Raw genomic sequence first — 16,874 nt, 5'->3', positions numbered from 1 at the left:
TTATCTCCGCCCCCGGTCGTGCAGCCAGTCCCTGCGCTCCACATAGGGTTACGTCACTGCGAGGGACGCTGCCAGCGAAGGGCCTCAGTCCGGGGCTGCCCCTGGCGCTGCCTGTCCCAAGGGGCACAGGCTTACCTCCAGCGCCGCCGAGCCACAGCTGACGCAGCCCCGGGGAAGCCTCGGAGGGTCTCGTCGCGGCTGTCCCTCCCGGCTCCGGCCGCTTCCCCGTGCCGCCCGCCCGCCCCCCACCTTGCGGTGGGTCCGGCAGCGCGGCGGGCGGCAGCGGACCGGCCGGGCGGGGGGCCCTGGCGGGCGGGCGCAGGCCGGGCGTATGAGGCAGCCCGTTCCGCCGCCGCCGGCCGCGCTGCGGGATGTGGCGCTGGAGCTGGGCCCGGCGCTGAACGGCCGCGCCGCCGCCATGGGGGCGAGCGGGAACGGCGCCGCGCTGCCCGAGCGCCTCCGTCTGCCCGTCTGTTTCCTGGGCGTCTTTGCCTGCTACTTCTACTACGGCATCCTGCAGGAGAGCATGTGCGTGCGGGGCGGGGGACCGGGGTGGGGGAGCCTGGCTCTGGCGGTTTGGGAGAGAGCTTTGCCCGCTCCCCCGCCGCCTGTTGCCGGGGCTCTGGGGGAGAGCCTTGCCCGCCCCCCGCCGCCTGTTGCCGGGGCTCTGGGGGAGAGCCTTGCCCGCCCCCCGCCGCCTGTTGCCGGGGCTCTGGGGGAGAGCCTTGCCCGCCCCCCGCCGCCTGTTGCCGGGGCTCTGGGGGAGAGCCTTGCTGCCCCCCGCCCGTTGCCGGCGCTTCGGGGGAGAGACTTGCTGCCCCCCGCCCGTTGCCGGCGCTTTGGGGGAGAGACTTGCTGCCCCCCGCCTGTTGCCGGCGCTTTGGGGGAGAGACTTGCTGCTCTCCGCCTGTTGCCGGGACTCTGGGGGAGAGCCTTGCTCCCCTCCGGTGTTTGGGGAGAGCCCGCTGTCTTACCGTGCTCCCGGGAGGCTGGTCCGAGCCGGGCCCCGCCCTGTCTCACCCTGTCCCGCTTTTGCAGCACACGGGGCCGGTACGGTGAAGGTGCGAAGCAGGAGAAGTTCAAGTACGCCCTGACCCTGGTGTTCATCCAGTGCGTGATCAACGCTGCCTTTGCCAAGCTCTGTAAGTCGGGTCTCGGGGGGCTCCCGCCGCTCGGGGAGCGCACCCACCAGTCGGGGATTTTGTACCCATCGCAGGGGACGGTGCCGCCGCTCTTACGGCAGAGCATCATTGTTAATCATCCCTCGCCTCTCTGGTGATGTTCTGACAGCGCTTTGTGGTGGCGGCTGTTGGCGGCTCTCCTGACTTTCCTCTTCTTTCCCTTCCAGTGATCCATTTTTTCGATGCCGTCAAAGCGGATCGCACTCGGAGCTGGCTCTACGCCGCTTGCTCGCTCTCCTACCTGGGCGCAATGGTTTCCAGCAACTCGGCTCTGCAGTTCGTCAGCTACCCAACTCAGGTGGAGCGGGGCGAGGGGGGCGGCGATACCATCCATCCTGAGGCTCTGTGAGCCCCTAATGCTTGGGGGATCCCAAAAATGGGCGCTGGGCTGAGGAGGCAAATGCTGTGGAAGAAGCAGCTGGTGAAATGATACGGAGGGAAATTGTGATTTTGATATGTTTTTCTGGAACAGCTTTTTGCGGGGCTGTATCGCTGCGTTGCCGCCAGCGCTGGGTGTGTGGAGGGGTTGAGAGAGCTCAGGCTGTTCCAGAAAGGGAATAGCAATCCCTACAAATTAGGGGAGTTCGATAATTGGGAGTTGGTGCTAGCAATGGAGGGCTTGAGGCAATTTCTGAAGCCTTCGCTGCTGGTTTAGCAGCTTGCCCTGTCTTGGAGTTTTTTATCAGGGTTTTTTGAAGTATTTGGTATGTTTTATTGGTCTGGTCCCCCACGATCGCCCTTGTATTGCCACGATCTCTCGCGGCAGGCAGGTGATGGTACGCAGATAGTTAACACGGAGTTTCTTTTATAGGTCCTGGGCAAATCTTGTAAGCCCATCCCAGGTATGCAAATTTCCTCTTTCTTTTTGTATGTTTGTGTGGGTTTCTGGGGCCCTCGGCTGCCAAAGTCATGCCTCCCCCCTTCCGTCCGCCCCACCACGGGAAGCGCAGGCGGTGTTTTATCTGTGTGTTGTGCCGTTGGGCCAAATTAACACCCCATGAGAGGGTTTTGGGAGCGGTTTGTGATGTTGCTTTTTACAGTCATGCTCTTAGGAGTGACTTTGCTGCGGAAGAAGTATCCCCCGGCCAAGTATCTCTGCGTCCTCTTGATAGTCGCAGGCGTGGCCCTGTTTCTGTACAAACCTAAAAAAGGGGCTGGGAGCGATGACCACGTCTTTGGCTACGGCGAACTCCTCCTGGTGAGTACTGCCAGCGCACAAATAACCCCGGCGGGGTGAGGAGGAGCGAGCGGTTACAGCACAGATAAGGCCGTGTCCTTTGTACCTCAAGCGTACCCTAAAGCTGGTGTGGAAACGCTTCCGCAGGAGCACACCTGGGTTCGAGGGGTGCTCTCTTGAGCTGTGGTACGAGGTCAGCGGATGAGTACACGTGCGTCCCTCTTAGCATGTGTTTTGAGGCTGTGTAATTGCTATTCAATAGGTGACTGGGATGTAAAAAAAGGGGGAGAAGGCTTGAGGTTTTCCTCACAGAAGAAATAACAAATGAAGGTTTTCTTTGCTTTCTCTTCTCTCTGTCTCTTTTTCTTAGCTGCTCTCGCTGACCTTGGATGGGCTGACCGGCGTATCTCAGGACCACATGAGAGCTCACTACCAGACCGGTTCCAATCACATGATGCTCAATGTTAATCTATGGTCCACCTTGTTCCTGGGGGCTGGTAAGAAACACCCCGCAAAAACCACAGCCAACGCGCCCAGAGACCACCCTGGGACGCCCCGTGGAAAGAGGCATCCTGTCCTGCTCCAAAAACAAGAGCCTGGAGCACTTTTTGCAAATCACTTTGTTTTGGGCTGGGTTTTTTTTTTTTGTTTTGTGTATAAAAAGTCGGGGTTGCTCAGTGTAGCTCTCCTCATGCCCGCTAGAGGACACCGCTTCACGAAGCGCGCTGGCTTGCCGGGAGCCCTCGCCGCAGGCTGGCTCTGCGCTCCAGCCGCAACCGCGGGTTTCTGCCCGAGGGCTCTCTTGCGCCGGCAGAGAAAAGCAAAGCCTGTCGGTGTAGCTTCCCGCTCCGATTAGGGAGTAGCGCTTCTAATTAATTGCTGGGGACTGTTTTGTCAGAATGGGATCTGTAGTTAAAGATTGCTTCTTCCATTAATTAACTGGAAAGGTGATTGCTTTTTCTCCTGTTCTCTTTGTTTTCCACTGTGTGGAATTTAATCTTTGCTTTTTAGTGGCTCCCGTTGGGTTACGGTCATAAACTGAAGTTATACTGCGTAGGCCGTGGCTGCTTGGGCTGCCTCCGGGCTTGTAATTCATGCTTTTCATCTTGATCTTTCTTCCAGGGATATTGTTCACTGGAGAGCTCTGGGAGTTCCTGAGCTTTACGGAACGCTACCCCAGCATCATTTACAATATCCTGCTGTTTGGCCTGACGAGCGCGCTGGGTCAGGTAAACGCACCTCCCTTGTTCTCTGTCTTCACGGGGGTGCGTTTGCCCAGCTGGGAGATGGCGAAGTAAGGCTGCCTCGCTTGCCGTCGCTTTGGGTGGTGCCTTCTGTCCAGGCTACCTTCAGCGTAAAACTGCTTTAAGTTTGTATGCAAATAATTGGGATTTGAAATAAGATTTTTTTCAGCTCTGGCTCGATGGCTTTTCATCTGAAAATATGATTTGTGTTGTACTTTTTCCAGTCAGAGTTGACAAAAAGCGTCTATTTGTCTTTTACAGAGTTTTATTTTCATGACTGTGGTGTACTTCGGACCCCTGACTTGTTCCATCATCACCACAACGCGCAAGTTCTTCACCATTTTAGCGTCCGTCATTCTATTTGCCAATCCCATCAGCACAATGCAGTGGGTGGGGACGGTCCTGGTGTTCTTGGGTAAGTCTGGGAAGGAAACGCCGGAGCTCTTTCCCCTGTTAACGTAGAGATGATGTATAGCGAGAGGAGAGCTAAGAAAAAACGGTCCAAAAAACCTAATTATATCACAACGCTTTCGATGGAACAGCGTGTTAGTAGCCTCACCAGTGCAGGAAGAGAGGAACGTGACTTCTAGCAGATCTATTTGGTCTTTTTTAATTCCCCCGCACCGGGTAAGTTACTGCCTCCGAGTGACCGTTAGTTAGTGCTGTTAAGCTGCTTTTTCACAAAGTTCCTTGTGTTAATGTTTCTTCGGAGAACGTGAAGCACGTTTCTGTGCACATGGATTACCTTCTCTCTTTGCAGGCCTTGGACTTGATGCCAAATTTGGAAAGGGAGTAAAGAAGACGTCGCATTGAGGAAATGGTTGATCTCTGCAGTTGGAATGAACTTTTAATTTATTGTCTTGTACCTCAAAATCTGTTATAAAACTGGACTCAGGATAGGTAATCAGAAGGGGAGTGTTTGGATTTTTTTGTTATAGTTTTTTAATTCTAAATTGTCTTAAAAGTGTAATACTTTAGTTTTAACTGTAACAAAGCTTTTTTTTTTTTTTCTGTAATCAAAGCTGCATTACTAGATTCTGGCAGCAGGCTGAATTTCTTGCCTTAACAGGAAAAAAACTTCATATCTTTATTAAAGAAAAAGAAACAATGGCCGCTTTTCCAGAACTTTAATTTCAGTATCGGCGGCTGATCCTGGGGAGGAGCAGCATACCTCCCCAAGGAGAGGCCTAGTCTTAGAATTATGTTAGTTCTTTGGTGTGGCCTGGAAAGATCCCTGGATTAAAGGCCTGTGTTGAAGACAACCCCCTCTTCTCATTGATTTTTCTTCATGGTTTTTCCACAACCAAGTTGGTGGCGCAGCCAGTCGGACACTCTTCCGTTAAGGTAATACGTGTAAACAGCGAGAGGCATTATATCCTTCATCCGAGCCCTTCTAAAACAGAAGCAACTCTTGGCATATGTAAAAGTTTACAGGAAACCTGTTTAACCAGTGGGGCCCAAATTAATTCTTTTCATCCCTCCTGCTGCTGAAGGAACAGGACCCTCTGCTGCTAAAACCATGCCAAGGTTGTGTGACAATGGCTTCTAAATGTTGAAAGGGCCCTTGTTAATTAACCACCATCACAGTGAGCTTTCGAACACCCGCTCCTGAGCACAGCCTAGCTCCCCAGTGTTGTGCGGGGAGGAGTTATTATCATAATGATGCCTTCAGAGTTGGAGTGCAAAATTCTCCAAAGAGCAAACTTTACACATGAAAGCATGTTTCTACCAGCTGTCACTTGGTCTCCATCTGTTCTGTGGCTTTGGCCTTTTGCCCCTCCAGATGGGATCTTGATCTCTTTCCTGAGCGGCTGTTGTCTCTCTCTCTCCATCCCCTACTTCCCCCACCCCTCCAGTGTTTCTTACAACTTTTTTTGGCCTCAAATTTGGTTTTCAGTTAATCCGTCTTAATATCCTATAGTTCTACTCAACACACTTCTTGCAAAATTAAACCCTAGGCTTTAAAAAGGTTTTTCTGTCACCTTCACCTCTTTGCTAACTTATGTTGTCTTAAATGTCAAGTGGTAAGTAGCAAACAAACGTGTTCTCAGTAGTAGAGAATCCCAAAGTAAAAACTTCTGAGACTCCATGAACGCTGCCTGAGCACCGTGTGCTGGCATCTGCTACTGCGCCGTGATTCTGGCTTCCCTGAAGACGGTTACCCTTCCCCATATCTCTACGGCCATGAATACTATTTCCATTTTATAAAAGGGAGCAGAGAAATTGCAGGACTTGTTCATGCACACTGTGGCAGAGGTAAGAATTCATTCTCTTTTGTGTGTCTTGATCATAAAACTATCTTTCCTCTGTGTTTATAGGACTTGTGCTCCTCTGTCTCTTAGATCTATCTTAACTTTAACCAATTCTCAAGCTCAGCAACCAAAAGCAGCAAAAAGATTCCAGGCAAGCTCTCCGTTCTGTTAGTTTTGCAGACTTGTTTTCCCTTCTGTTAAGTTAGCATTCTACTGTGGGAATAGACCCAGCTCCCCCATCACTGTGCAAACACACACACCTGCAAAATGCATTATAAATCACTTATTCCCTCAACCATCCACTTCCTTGTGATAATCTTGGAATTTCTGTTCAAACATGTCGCCTGTTATATCTGAGTCATTGCTGTTACAAACCACTACTCTATTCTAGAGTGTGTGCTACAAATCAAAGGGAAATCACTCTTATTTTGATTCCACAGAAGCAGAATTGCTTATTAGCGATAATGCTATACTGACTAAAGCTCTTGAGCAAGTATGTGATCAGAAATTGAGGGACTGAGATAGCAGCCTTTCCCTGCTGCGCTGTCAGTCTGTTATCAGCCATCTCCTCTTTATTTACAGCATCTCAAGCCAAATTGCCTCTTCTGTGTACAAGCTAGGAAGACTGCTCTTCCTGAACTCTTCTCCCCGTTTTGCCCCGAGCCTAGAGATCTAGGAGAGATAGTGTCTTAAAAACGAAACAAAGACTTCATTGTTGATTTTTTCCTGAACCATCGAAAAGAAGCCACCATAGTTTCAAGGGAAATTGTGCTCAAACCCACAGGTCTCCCCTTGCCCACGCTGCAGCAGCCTCAACAACCAGCAGAAAGAATGAAGCTGGGAGCTTCCTAAGGTCTATTTTCTAAGCCAAGATCTGTCTTTACCAATATCTTCAACTTGTCTGTATTCAGAGCACAGATTTAAAGATCAGTCTGCCAAGAAGAAAGAAAATAAAGGAGATTTTCTCTCCTGATTGCTGCAGGCTCCCTTGACCCACTTTAGCTCTAAAGCCTATTCCTGGTATTGCTCCAGCATGGTTCTTGCTGCACCTCTGACTCTTAGGAATAATTCTCTAAAACAAAGGCAGCTCTTGTACCTACCTTGAGTCTGAATCCTCTGGATTTCCTCGGGCAGCTTGCTGCCTCCTCTCCAGACCTCCTGTGCTGCAAGATCCCAGAGGAGGCTACAAAAGCAAGTCAAGAAGCTATTTTCAAATCGGCACTGGCTTGTCTTCTTGGACAGTTCTAACAACACTGCTGCAAAACAGGTCCCCAGCTTTGAGCTGCCAGGAGGATTGCTGTAACACCTCTCCCCAGTGACAGACTGGTTACTGCATTTTGAGAAGCTGCCTGGTGGCTGTTGGTGCATGTTCCTGCTGGAGTTCAGCTGTCGCTATATTTAAAGACAGGTAAACTCCAAAGGAACTGGGTTGGGATCCAATAAAGTTTTCATTCTCTGAGCTGCTTTTTCCTATTAGACATGGTAGCTCCTCTTCGAGGTACCTTTTGCCGAGGGGTAATTATGTTTAATAGTTTTTTGGCTTTGTTTTTTTATAAACAGCACGAGTGTCTTCAGAGGCAACGCTTGAATTTCTGGTGAAGTGTCAGGAAAGGCTTTCTCTCTTCAAGTCAGAGATGAGTAATGTACAAAGTGTTGACAGAACTTGCTCTCCTTTATCTAGATACTGCATCTCGGGTATGGCTGTGCAAAGGGATCTTTAAGTACTGCTGGCAAGTTATATTTTCCTTATTCAAAGAAGGAAGCGTTCTGTGGTAGCATGTGCACCTATAAGCAGTTTAGAGCTTTCAAGGAATTAAAGCACAGCGCCCAGGTTCTCTACCAACAGTCTGGGCTTCGCCAGTTCTGCTATGACTCAGTTCGGCGCTCTGCTTTTTTTAGACATTCTCGGGTTTATTCAACGGGTGCAAACCTAGTTAAATAAAAAAAAGACAACCTTGTTCTTTTTAGCCCTGTGTGCTTGATCTGTCTGCCTTTCTCCAGCTGTAAGCAAGCAATAGTTTTGTGTAATGGCATGTTTTCCAAAATGAAGAGTTTTTGTAAAGTGTAAAACATCACCCTTTGCAGCCAAATGGTGGGTGAACACCCACTGCATGAGGTTTTGAGTCTGGGCTGACTTGCTGAGGCATTACTAAAGGTAATGCTTGTGGTTTGCTCCTTCCTTAGCAGATGTGACTCGTCTTTCTCTGAGTAGAAGAGGAAGGGAAGTCGGTTGAGTAGGAGATTAATTTATTAAGTGCCTTAGACAAAGCCCTGCAAGTACAAAACATGTAAGTGAGATGGAGAAGTTAGGAAGAGATTCCATCTTCCTCTCTTCTACTTTTTGTTGGCTCCATTGTCCCAACCCCGAGTCCATCTATGACTCGGCCAGTTACCAGCAGGGGGAACTCTTATTTCAATCATGAAAAACAACAAAAAAAGCAGTTCCTCTTTAATTAGCGATATCATTGTACTTCTGGAGTCTTTGTGCTTACAGTAAAAACATAATGTGGAAATCAAGGTCATCTTCCCTCTGTTTTTATCCTGCTTGATACTTTTTGACCATCGGCAGAGACTACATTGAAGCTAAGTCGTTAAAGCTTTAAGACAATCACCACCTCTTCTGCAGAATGGCCTTCATTACAACTAGCATCAGTAAAAATAAGTATGTGCACACCTGCATGTCCTCTTGTCCTCACGTAACACAAACAGCTGGCTTCCTGCTCAGCAGCAGCCACTGGCATCACAGGCGCTGTTTTTTGAAGACATTTCTGCCAGAATTCTCCTAGGAACCTTGTCAGTTCTTGGTGGTTCCAGGGAGATGAGAAGAGTCACGCACGTACTGAGAATAAACAGCAGATTACATTGCTGTGGTGTTTGTGCCTCTTGTCCCTCCAGGAGGAAATTGTTGATGTATCGGCTAAGAAAGGTGAAGTTTTATTTCGTAGCTGAGACATGGCATCCGCAGGGGGGAAAACTTAGCAGCTGTGCTCCTTTCTCCTTTCATCTTCCTTGTTTTTACGAGCTCCTCCTGCAACTCCATCAGTAGATGTTTAAAAAAAACCCCAAGTGTTTAGAGAGCACACAGAATAAGGTATATGATACTGTGTATTTATTTTGTAGAGGTGGATATAATTGTGTAACACTGATCATTTTATGGTCACAGGATAGAATAGACTTGTGCTCAAATGACAACAGTTTAAGGGATAACGAAGTTATCGTTACTGCTTTGAAATCAATGAATTGCCAATCTTGAAGACACCACTTTAAAAAACCCCAACCCTAACGGTGGTTCTTCAGGCACATCCAGGATTTATGCTGTGCCACTCAGTTAAGAGTCAGTGGTTATGTGAGCTTATCCTGCAGGATTCCACACTCTTGCAAAGGAAATGGGAATTCCTGACAGATTTCACACACCAAAAAGCACACGAGAATCAAAATAGTATGTATTTCCCCTGATGGGTGCTACAGTCCCACTTTAGCATGTAGTAAGTTTATGCTGACTAGTAGTAGGAAGATGTTTGTAAGGCCAACAGGGCTGGGATATGCATTTGAAATATATACTCTTACAATAAACAGTTTTATATTTAGGTTTACAGTTCATAACTAATAGAATTTGAGCTACAGTGAGCCAGGGATGCATCTAGAGAACAGGAGAAAGAGTAATTGCCTCAGGCTGAGGCTAAGACAGCTGGATGTCACACTGGAACGAGGTATTTAAGGTTTTAAATATTTTAAGAAAAAAATTAAGATGACTAGTGCATTTAAGACTTCAGAATTAAATTGGCAAAAATGCTCATATGGCTTTTTTTCCTTTCTCTTGCTATGCTTTTCTGCAGTGCTTCTGATGTCATTTTCATACTTTTTGTAGATTTATGCACATACAGGCTCCTGAATGCTTCTAATACCTTCATCATCATCACAGCTCAGTTACTTTTGGTAAGCTCGCAGCCTGTTTCCAAAGTTTTTATGAGCAACTAAGCTATTTTAAAGAAAAACCAGCCTTCAGAAGACAGCATGGTTTTCATACTTGGTACTTGTTGAATTACTGACTCATTGAGTAGCGGTGTTTCCCTAGAAGAATGCAAAAAAAAGCTGACAGGGTCAGGGATGGTGGTGCGTTTGTTCCTGGAAGTAGGCTGAGGTCCCGTCCTGGGTCTTCAGTTACTCCAAGAGCAGTTCTGTTAGCACACACCAGATGCTAAAGAATTCCTGAAAGTTAAAATCCAGCCAGGTCAGTCATGGAAACATTCCATCACTTGGAATGAGGACTGTGTCTTTTGTTTGAAACTTGAAAATGGGAATGAAGTGGAATATTTTAATAGGCATACATAATTTAGGGGAGAGCAAGGGAACATTTCCATATTGGTCCTTGTGCATAGTGATTTGCTTTTCTGCAGGTGGGACTAGCACCCCGCACTTCTTAATCAAACACTGTCATTTCCCCTTTGTATGAGCCACTGTTTAAAGACAGCACTAAGAAATCTTGCGGCGGCCCTGGAAGGCGAATAGAGGGCCCACTAGGCCCATCTGTAACAGCCTCTTCCCATCGACAGCAGAAAACTGTCCTCCAAAGGACCATTTCCCACCTAAAACTAAACATTACAAGGCAATAAAAACCTCAGCCCTCTCAAGTACACTCAGTAGGGAGCATTGTCTCCAGTCTCTGTGGTAGCAGAAAAAGTAGACAGTTGAGTTCGTGTCCTCTGGCAGCATCACTGCTTGACATTCATTAGCTGAACTTCCAACAATCACTTCTCAGAACAACGCAAACTGCTTTCCAGGCAAGGCTGCCTCTTATTCCTTATCAGCTTTGAGGAGCCCAGTCTGCTTTCCAGACAAATTTGCAGCCTGCTCTGATTTAGTTTGTTCTCAGAATTGTGGTGTCGCTTTCTCCCAAGGTCTTGCGAGATCTCATTCGGCGAGCATGATAGGCTATAATTTGTTAATTAGTTTTACAGTGAATGTGGCAAGAAAACCAAAATCCTAGTCTCGGGATTAAGAAACACCAGCAGTTTGGATTAGGAGATCCTGCCCCGCCTCAGGACCTGTGTGGCAATCCCATAACCTGAAGCGTTTAACCGATCATTAAGGTTTTTTATTCTTGTATGAACAGCTGGGCTGGATCTGCAAAAATGGGATGTTCACAGCTACACCCGGAGAGATGTAAAACTCTGATCTGAACACACAAAGCACAGCTGACTGACCAACTTCTCTGAATAACGAGGCCTGAGATGTATCAAGTTGGGCACTTCAAATTAGTGCATAGTTTTGACATAAGCTTGATTTTTTTTCTCTGTTTTTTTCCCCTCTGTCTATATTGCATGAAGCGTATTATCACTTAAGATCACAGAGGTACTGGTTAAGGTAGCTTCATTAATATTTCTAAGCAGCAAGACACCGTTACCTGATAATTGGGGAAGTGCCCAGGAAGAAGTTATCTATTTTTGCAGTCAGTATTTTAGGAAGTATGAGTTACATAAATCTTGGGAACACATAGGGGATGCAACATTTCATTATCTATATGCTTACCCAGTCACAGGAAGGGATAGACCAGTCCAGTGGAAAAAGGAGTTCTATAAATGCTGGAATCAGCAGCCCCTACTTTGATGGAATGTGGGAGAATGCAATGAGGCCCATACTTTCTTTTTTTAAAACTTGGTTGGAAAACTGCAGTTATTGAGGGACGGGGAAGGAACATAGGAGCATCAAAAACATAAGCTTTATCTCCTTAGGAAATCAGATTAAAGGTAATGTGATCATACAGTTAGAGACTACAGCATCCAGATCTCTACAATAGGAGCAAAATACTGCATGGAGAACCTTCCTCTTGGTTGGTCTTCATGGCTTCTGAGTGCTTGGTTTTGAAATCACTGTTCTAGCAAACAAGTTTCTGTGCAATAACTGGGTGCATCTTCAGCTGAAATTAAACAGCTGAATACTCATTACTGCCATTTTGGCTGCAGTAACGGAATGCTGTAATAGTCACGGCAGGACACTGCTAATGAGAAGGCAAACCCAAAGAACTGATTAGCTCCACATAAAGCTGTTCAGTTCCGTATGAATGTTCTAGAGTAGCAATATTTAAGTCACAATCTTGCTAAAATTTGTGCAATAAAGTACATATTGACAGCTAATATTAATCTTTACCATTGTGTGGAAAGCACGAGTTTAGTGAGCTCGCCTTTCTTCCACCAACATTGAAAAACAGGACAAGACTAAGCTGGCATCTAGTTATGAATCCTGATGCTCTGGGAGTGAAAAGTTCTTGGTTTGTGGATACCTTAAAAATCCTGACTTTTGCTTAACTGTTGTTATTCCCTGCAAAGGCCAGGCTGCAGATGCAGGGTTTTTTCCTTTACTACATCACTTCACTTCATTGTTCCCTACAGTTTTCTCACTGAATTTCCTTTTTTTTTCTTTTCTTTTTGCAGCTGTGTGAGCCCTTCATGCTCATTCATACTTTCGTGCTCTGTTACAGAGAGTGATCTTATCCTCGATTTTCAAGTCTTTTGTCCAATTACCTCTCTCTACCTGTAGAAGGGGAAAACAGCAGTCATAAAAACCTTTAGAGTCTGTCGCAGTCCGTTCCGACTTCTCAACTCGGGAAGATTGCTGTGATAACATTGAAGATTAAGCCTTGTTTGTGGAGAAAAGCTGGTTTGAATAAATCGGAGGACTTTTGACAATGTTCTGAGCTCCTCTACTCCGCAGGTGCTAGCAGAGTTAACAGCGTCTTGGAGAAAGAAAAATAATTTCACAGACCATTAGGGCTGGTGGGAAGCAGCAGGATCAGGTTTTAATGAATACAGGATCAAAAGCATCTTAAAGCAAACCAGCACTGAAAACAAGAGCAGGCTCATCAGGGAAGACAGGAGATGCTTCTAACGAGAAACAAAGCACCAACTCAAAGACATTAGGGAGTCACTTTCTCACAATAGTGCATTTTAAAGTATAATTTCCTCTTCTAAAAAATTAGCTTTGATACTTTTCCAATACATGTAAAAATAGCACTACGAACAGATTCCCTGCAACTGAAATCTCCAAGTCATAGTTTTTCCAAAGGAGGTCAAGATTTTTTAAACAATGTTTGTTTTCTCACCAATAAAAGTAGTTTTTAACCACAGCAACAATGACTAAGTTAAGTTATCTTACAGTATTTTGAAGTCAGGAAAGCAAATTCTGACAAGAAATATGCATAGCAGTAAACTCGGACCTGGGAACGGTTTGCAGGTGAAAAAGGAGACTACCCCACCACTACCAGCAGGCATTTTCTCGTACAAGTGCTGATCGTTATCGTGCTTGGCACTGAATTTAACGCTGTATGTTTGTGGTGGCTGTGCTAGAGCAAGGTGATCCTTTCATGCTCCAAAGGACGTGGGTCCTACTGGATCCAAATGTAACGAGAGGAGCAGCTAATTAAGTGCTCAGGCAATGACAGTTCTGAGCACATGGATAACTGGAAACTGGCAACGCTTACAAGAACTTTCAGGGTAGTACCTGAAAAATATAGGCACCTGTAACTTTATACATCTGTTGAAAAAGAATTGCTTTCAGTCGTAGTTTTAAGTCTGGGTGCCTAAAACCCACCCAATTCCTATGCCCTCCTGGATTTCTGCTTTGAAACCAGAAGCGACCAGTTCCCCCTTTTTTAAAAATATATAAATAAGCTAGCTAACTTCTCTACACTTCTAAAAGTTCTAAAAGATGGCTAATAGTCAACTTACCCTCCTACTCCATGCAACACTGAAGATCAGCTAATCTATAGTGAAGGAAAAGTGGGGATGCTGGACTCCATCTAGCTCAATACTTGCTATTCTGTTGCAAACTGAATTTTGAGGGAAAGGGTTGCAATAGAAAAAGCTCACCAGTTTCCTTTCCCTGGAGAATCCTCAGACTCACATAGTTCAAAGAAGCCAGTATCTCAGAAGCTTTTCCTTTCATCACAAACCATATCAGCACTTACTGTCCTCTAGTGTGCTCTGCTAGTGCCAAAGCTTAGACTCCTCTGACAAGATAAATAATAATGTAGACTTTGTACAGGGGTAGGTGAGAGCATGACATTTTCAGGAGGATGGAGATACCCTAGCAGAAGTCAGACTGGAAGGATAGCCAATTAAAAATCTAGTATCTAATAGGTTATGGCACAAATATTACTATTTCACAATGAAACCAGAAAAGCCTATAATATCAAGATTCTTTTTATGTCTTAAATTTAAAACAAATAGTAACCATGTCCTAACCCAAGCTCGATTCCCCTACTGCTTGTGAATATACTGCAGTATTCTTCTGCATTACATATGGAAAATGAGTTATCTAGATGTCTCACTGGTATAAGCAGAGGTGAATCAAGTAACTTGCAATGTTTCTGTGACTGTTGCATATATAAAAGCCTCATTAAGTCTCCCCAGTGACTGGAGATGGGTTTTGTTTAGAATGGTTGTGTTTGTTTTTGTAACAAAGATAGCAAATACAGGAAATAATTAAATAACTGTGTTTTCATACTCTCCCGATCATCGGGAGCCTATATGAGATTTTAATTAGTGCTGCATTTTCAATAACTCTGTATCCGTAGGTGTTGCAGATTCTTTCCTGGATAACAGGGAGATAATTATGAGAATCCTGTTTTTCAGTCTCTCACTAAAGGGATGGCTGATATATTTAATCATGATGTAGAAATGCTGGCAGCTTTCTCTGGGTTCAGCCTCTCTCTAATTACATTTCTAGATTTTTAGTAAATTGAAAGGGAAAACGTAGGAACAAAATAATTAAAACCAAAGAGGAAGTGAATATTAAAAAGCAGGAGCTATTTAAAATTCTTGCACACAACCCTTTCACGGACATCGGTTTAATCAGCTTCACAGAAAAATCAAACTTACATATACACAAAAGTAACACCTCAAACCTATCTGTACAGTAGCATTTACTGGTTCTTTTCATGCAGAAAAAACAACCTGTCTTGTTTCATTCAGGTGACGCTGAGAATTATACCCAAAGTGAATGCATTTGCTAATTTGGTACTCTCACACGCACACTAGTGTCAAAACACGCACGCATCAGCATATCCCCATGCAAATTTTCAAGGTTCAAGCAGTACCTGCACCTAGGAATCGTCCAGTCATTTTATTACAGAATCACATTAAAGACAGAAGGTAGGGATTGTGAAGAGTAAGTGACAGTATTTCACTTCTATCTGCCACCAAGGAGGACAGAATTGACCCTAAATAACTTTTTCATATGGAGGAGAGGTGAAATTCGATCTTCATTTTCACAGGTACCCAATTTAATTTTCCACTTCCTAGGAGCAAGAGAATTTTGATCAGGAAAACGTCATAAACTGCAGAAGAGGTTGACCTCCCTATCGCTAAGTGACACATGGCCAGTGTTGAATTAAAGGAGACATTTCTGTTTTGTTCTGTCTATAAACCCCTCATATCAAGACTCTGCAGCCTAAGTGCTCCAATGCAGAAGGGGAGGGGGGAATCTCTTTGTTTCCTATAAAGCTGGTGCTGTAATTTCCTTTTGTACTTCAACTATAAGAGAATAAATACATTCAGTAAAAGTACACAGCTTATACTGGGAATAAAAAATCCAGGAGAATGGATAGGGTATGAAAATAAGTTTCTAGGAGAAATGTGTAGCCAGACTAGGAATGCTAATACCAATTCTGTACTTCCCAAGAGGCGGTTTTACGGCATTTCTTCATTACAATGCAGCATTACCTGCTGTTTTGTCACCACGGGCAGCAGTTTGTGAAATGAAGGAATGAAGCAGGGTCCAAGAATTGGTCATGGCTTGGATGAGGCACTTGCCAAGAAAACCCAGGACACTGCAGAAAATGTTAGCAATAAAACAGGCAATGTTCTCTGAGTCAGTGGTGGACGAGTGTGGCAGCCTAGTGTACAGGACCAATTCCGCTATGAGAAGCGGCATTTTTCATCGGCAAGAATGAGATAGGAGAGAAAAAGACTTTGGATCTTTTGTTTAAATAAGTATAGCTGTGATGTGTATTATGTAACCTGGCTAATTTGGTTTTTGGGATGCTTTGCATGTGATTGAATTAATTCACTATAACATGACACTGGAACTGGCAGGAAGGAAAGGCTAGCTCTGGATAAACTTTTCTACAAACATTTACATAAATAACAATGAAAATCTGGCTTCCTCTGGTTGCAAACCATTATAAATTAGACCAAGAGAAGATCCATATATGAAAGAGACCTTAGGACGACAGGGTAATTTGGGTGGGAGGGACTTCAGGGCATCATCTGGTCCAACCTGCTCAAAGCAGGGCCACTTATGAGATCTGACAACATTGCTCAGGGCTTTATTTAATCAGGCCTTGAAACCCACCAGCAGAGGCTGCATAGTCTCTCTGGGCAAATGCTCATCTATGGTCACGATGGAAACATTTCTTATATCTGGTCTGTGGTTTTCTCATTTTTACTTTTGTTTCTCCTGCCATGTACCACTATGAAGTGCCTGGCTCCATTTGCTTGATAACTCCCTCGTAGGTACTGGAAGGTCTATAAGGTCTCCCTTAAGCTCTTGGTCTAGACCCCTCAATGACAGACATAAAACATCTTTATTTCCTTTATAAACCTTTTATCAAAGAGTTAACATAAATGTTGCATCTTGAAAAAAAAACCCCTCACCAATCATCCTCAAACTCAGCAAGAAATTCTCACTGTGCGCAGCGTGGGGAGGCATTCTTCACAAGCACTGGTGACCCACGTGCTGAAATGGGCCACAATCCAACCTGAAGTGAGAGAAGGGGGAGGAACTGTTGGTGTTTCCACTACACAACACTAAGCCCAACCCTCAAAGGAATGGGGAGGCAAGGCAAAACGAGGCCACACCACAACAGGAGAAAAGTACCCCCTTCCATCTCCCCTAAAGCTTCTTGGGTGAAAAGATCTATAATAAAACCCTACCCCAGGTCCAAGCAGAGTGCTCAGCCCTCACACGGCACCAGCAGAGGTCTCCGGGACAGAAGGGGGGAGAGCAGCGCCCTTTCACGTCA

General features: G+C 45.5%; 1 protein-coding gene across 1 annotated transcript; it reads left to right on the top strand.

The window, feature by feature from the left end:
- The first annotated feature begins 301 nt into the window (after window positions 1-301).
- On the top strand, window positions 302-4,712 carry SLC35B1 (solute carrier family 35 member B1). Its single transcript, XM_064473113.1, has 9 exons — window positions 302-528; window positions 1,039-1,142; window positions 1,349-1,479; window positions 1,993-2,023; window positions 2,222-2,379; window positions 2,729-2,855; window positions 3,481-3,587; window positions 3,864-4,017; window positions 4,363-4,712. Exons 1-9 carry the CDS (start codon window positions 332-334, stop codon window positions 4,413-4,415), a joined length of 1,062 nt encoding a protein of 353 aa, XP_064329183.1. The 5' UTR covers window positions 302-331; the 3' UTR covers window positions 4,416-4,712.
- Window positions 4,713-16,874: the final 12,162 nt, after the last annotated feature.

This window comes from Phalacrocorax carbo, chromosome 25, assembly GCF_963921805.1.
Source record: "Phalacrocorax carbo chromosome 25, bPhaCar2.1, whole genome shotgun sequence".
In the NCBI taxonomy this organism is placed as follows: Eukaryota; Metazoa; Chordata; class Aves; order Suliformes; family Phalacrocoracidae; genus Phalacrocorax; species Phalacrocorax carbo.
Note: the sequence above shows the minus strand (reverse complement) of the source record. Positions and strands in the feature narration are given on the sequence as shown.

Coding starts and splice junctions, on each gene's coding strand:
- SLC35B1 (XM_064473113.1), top strand. CDS start 332: ATGAGGCAGCCCGTTCCGCCGCCGCCGGCCGCGCTGCGGGATGTGGCG. Junction 529..1,038: donor GGCATCCTGCAGGAGAGCAT/GTGCGTGCGGGG, acceptor CCGCTTTTGCAG/CACACGGGGCCGGTACGGTG. Junction 4,018..4,362: donor GACGGTCCTGGTGTTCTTGG/GTAAGTCTGGGA, acceptor CTCTCTTTGCAG/GCCTTGGACTTGATGCCAAA.